General features: G+C 27.5%; 1 protein-coding gene across 2 annotated transcripts in view; it reads left to right on the plus strand.

The window, feature by feature from the left end:
• LOC115241017 (inorganic pyrophosphatase) overlaps positions 1-1,095 on the plus strand; it is an 11,999-nt gene extending 10,904 nt beyond the window's left edge. The window contains exons 7-8 of one of the 2 annotated variants that reach the window (XM_029816528.1): positions 500-609; positions 921-1,095. In XM_029816528.1, coding sequence (XP_029672388.1) covers positions 500-609; positions 921-952 — 142 coding nt within the window. In that variant the 3' untranslated portion in view covers positions 953-1,095. Of the gene's footprint in view, positions 1-499; positions 610-741 lie in introns of both variants that reach the window. The other variant, XM_029816527.1, reaches the window with a different exon arrangement.
• Positions 1,096-2,096: the final 1,001 nt, after the last annotated feature.

A 2,096-nucleotide genomic window follows, 5' to 3' on the forward strand; every position in this document is an offset into this window, starting at 1 on the left:
TAAAAAAAATAATTGTTTTTAAGAAAAAGTATGTAATTATTTACAATGCGATTTAGCAATTATTTGTTTTTTTTTTCATTATTCTGTACATAAAAGTATTACGGTAAGATTAACGAAAAAATATATTTTACTTTTTTAACTATATATTTTATTTTTTATATCAAAATATGTCAGATTAAGATATAAAATAACTCAAAAAATACTTAATGAAAAAATACTTTATTATAGTGTTTTGAAAAGCTCTTGAGATAAGCTAAGCTACAAAAATATGCAATAAAAAATGGGGAGTTCCATTTAAGAAAACCGATTACATTGACTTCACCTTGAAAAGGTCACTCAAGGTCAAGTCCATATTTTCATCCTGTGACCCTCTTCAAACCATGCAACTTTTGTCTGTAACATTTTTTCGTATCTTCCATATTTTTCGAGATATTTGCCTGTGGCATTTAAAATGGGCACTGTATATATATATATATATATATGTATATTGTTTTTACAGTTCTAATGTAACAGTGGAGGGTAGTTCTTTTAAGATCACCACAGAAGCTGCTAAAGAGATTTTAGGAAAAGAATCTGAGCCAATAGAACCTCAATCTGTAGAACCGATAGGTAAGTTATGCGAATAGCGCGATAGAAATAAATAACAAATTTTATTTTATATAGATTAAAGTTATTTTTTATTTACTTATGTATTATATATATGTAATGATATATATTTATAATGCTATAATTTATTTATAGTTGACAAATGTTATTTTATACATCCCGAACTATAACAAGGATTATAATGCGCAGAAGGATTTAATTAAATATTCAACTCATAACATTGCTGATAATTGCATACATTATAATTAATAGTTTTATTTATTTCATTATTTTTATATTTTGGTTATATGAGATGTTATAATATATGATTTCAGTCGATAAATGGCATTACATACATCTTAAATGAAGATAAGATGGATATCTTTATTTACACACAATCAACTATATTGAAGTTGGCATCTATTTTGTTCACATTCAACGTGGAGTTTTTCCCTATTTCTCATTTTCATATTTTTCGACAGTATCTTCAAATATATTTAATCGATATTTTATATAACCATTCAAGTAGGTTTAAGACCCAAGGTTTGAGAAAATGTCAAGTTTAAAAGGTCGACGATGATAGCGTCTCATAATGGCAATGCATTTAATGCATCTTGGGAATTAGAGAAACGTTTTGTGAGGGATGCTTGTTTGCCTGTGATGTGAATACCAGAAACGTTCGAGAATTGCGGAAAGTATGTCGTGAGACGATGCGAAATGTACACGTTAGGGAAATTGAAGTTGCGATCCATTAGCAACTTTCTTTAAATTAAAGAAGCGAAAGTAAGGTAAAAGGTGCATAATTATAAAAATGAGGGACTGATAATGAAAACATATTTCTATATGTATATTCAATACTATAAAAAAGAATCACCTATATACATATATATATATATATATATGCGATACTATGTATGCGATACTATAACAAAGAGTCAATTTCTTATTTATTATTATTTTTTGTTATAATTTTTTACGCTAATGATGTATTAAATATGTAAGTAATGTATTTTTTGATAATTTGGTTACAAAAATATTGAACTGTAAGCTTTTTCACATATGTTTCGCATATATATTTCTTTATTATGATGCTGCATTTATAATATATTTAAAGTACAAAACAAATATAATCTCATTATGGGTTGTGATATAATCATTTTAAGCAAAACGGGAAAAAAATATGGATTGTTTCCTCTTCATAGTATTTGTTCAGTAATTTGTTAGAAATAACAATAAACAAAACTGGTTTTTGAATATAGATGTATACTATTCCTATAAGCTTCATTTTATATCATTCTGTTCAAATATATACAGGGTGGACCAGTAACTCTTGCCACTTCGAATATCTTCGAGTCTAGAATAGTTACGAAAAATTTTTTCCTACAAAAGTTTTATAGTTTCAAAGGGGCCATCGAGTGGTAGTAACACAGTTCGTCAGGGTGGCGGCGCTTCGGAGATCTCAAGGTCAACTCCACTTTTTCAAATGGACCGATTTTTTTTTTGCGTAATTC

This window comes from Formica exsecta, unplaced genomic scaffold (genome assembly GCF_003651465.1).
Source record: "Formica exsecta isolate Colony F162 unplaced genomic scaffold, ASM365146v1 scaffold461, whole genome shotgun sequence".
In the NCBI taxonomy this organism is placed as follows: Eukaryota; Metazoa; Arthropoda; class Insecta; order Hymenoptera; family Formicidae; genus Formica; species Formica exsecta.